The sequence below is a fragment of the Athene cunicularia genome, assembly GCF_003259725.1.
Source record: "Athene cunicularia isolate RWA chromosome 3 unlocalized genomic scaffold, athCun1 chr3_part1, whole genome shotgun sequence".
NCBI classification, from domain to species: domain Eukaryota; kingdom Metazoa; phylum Chordata; class Aves; order Strigiformes; family Strigidae; genus Athene; species Athene cunicularia.
The window spans coordinates 44,953,016-44,954,319 of NW_020799097.1; the positions used below are offsets into that span (position 1 = coordinate 44,953,016).

The 1,304-nt window shown below is 51.6% G+C and overlaps 1 protein-coding gene across 4 annotated transcripts in view; it reads left to right on the forward strand.

The window, feature by feature from the left end:
- Positions 1 to 482: 482 nt before the first annotated feature.
- The window catches only part of PRDM13 (PR/SET domain 13), a 15,209-nt gene continuing 14,387 nt past the window's right edge, over positions 483 to 1,304 (forward strand). The window contains exon 1 of one of the 4 annotated variants that reach the window (XM_026845920.1): positions 483 to 1,093. In XM_026845920.1, the coding sequence (XP_026701721.1) occupies positions 953 to 1,093 (141 nt within the window). In that variant the 5' untranslated portion in view covers positions 483 to 952. The remainder of the gene's footprint in view (positions 1,094 to 1,304) is intronic. The other 3 variants (XM_026845923.1, XM_026845924.1, XM_026845921.1) reach the window with 3 other exon arrangements.

The following is a 1,304-nucleotide window of genomic DNA, read 5'->3' on the forward strand; positions in this document are numbered from 1 at the left end:
GTCTCTATTTCTTAATCGCACGAGCTATAGGCACAGCTTCCCCAGCGCTCGCAGATGCAGCGGTTTGTGTTTTACAAGGGCTACGGCGGCTCATATTTTGTGCTATTCATCCTCCTTAAGGATCAAAGTTCTTCTGAACAGATTACTGGCCTGAAACCAACCCACTGAAATGGTAATATGGTCGTTCTTTAAAAAAAAAAAAAAAAAAAAAAAAAAAAAAAGTGTAGGTATTTTCTGGTGTTTTCCCATCAAGTACCTGCCCAATTTCTGTATGGCACACGCCGGGAATCAATAGAAGTTAACAAGTCCTCAAAACATTCCCCATCTCTTTGTTTAATCTCTTTTACAATAAAGCCGAGGGAAGAGAATTAAAAATCTTTGAAGTATATTAAACCTCAAAAGGCTCAGCCAAGTAGACTTAAAATAGTCACTTATTTTCCAAAACTGGTTTGTCGAGGGACAATAAAAGGAAGTAAAATTTATGGAGAAATTATACAGTGGATTTGTCACTTAAAATATCGTAACTGTCTCGGGGACAATACCCCATGCTGAGGATTAATGGTCCCTCCAGACCTTTGATTCACCAGCGCCTTTTCTTTGCCCTTGACAAATTGGATTTTTAGGAATGGGAAGGTCGCCTGGCCCATTGTCTGCCAGCCATTCACTCCGCCTGATTATGCAGGAGGGTTAGGGAAAGGCTCCATGTGACCCTCTTGGATGGGACTCCGCAGCTGCTCGAGGAGCCAAACTCTCTCACCAAACTCTGCGCCCCAGAGCATCCCCCTGCCAAGGGGTACCCCTCCTGCTCCCGTTGAAAAGCCGGCGGCCGCACACCGCCGCGTCACTCTGCGGGCGGAGATACGCCTGTGCTCATCCTCCCCGCCGCTCGCCGCTGTCACTCCGGCCCCCTTAAGTAGTTGGGGTTCCCGAGCGCTCCCACCCAGAGGCAGCGATGCAAACCAGCAGGGCTCCGGCCATCAGCGTGAGCGCCGAGAGCTGCATCCCGGCCGGGCTGCGCCTGGGTCCTGTCCCGGGCATCTTCAAACTGGGCAAGTACCTGTCAGACCGCAGGGAGCCAGGACCCAAGAAAAAGGTATTTTCCTACGCTCTCTCCTGCACCGCTGGACCTCGCTCTTTCGTTGACTCGGGGGAAGCCAGCTTGGGAGAAGAGGCTGCTCTTCGCCCCCGCTCTCTTCAATCCTCCCTTCCCAGAGCGAGCCAGGAAAGGAAAGGGGAGCGTTTCCAGAGCGTCCCGAGATGTCTCCTCGCGTCTTTGCCAGGAAAGCCCGCCAGCCCGTGCTCTC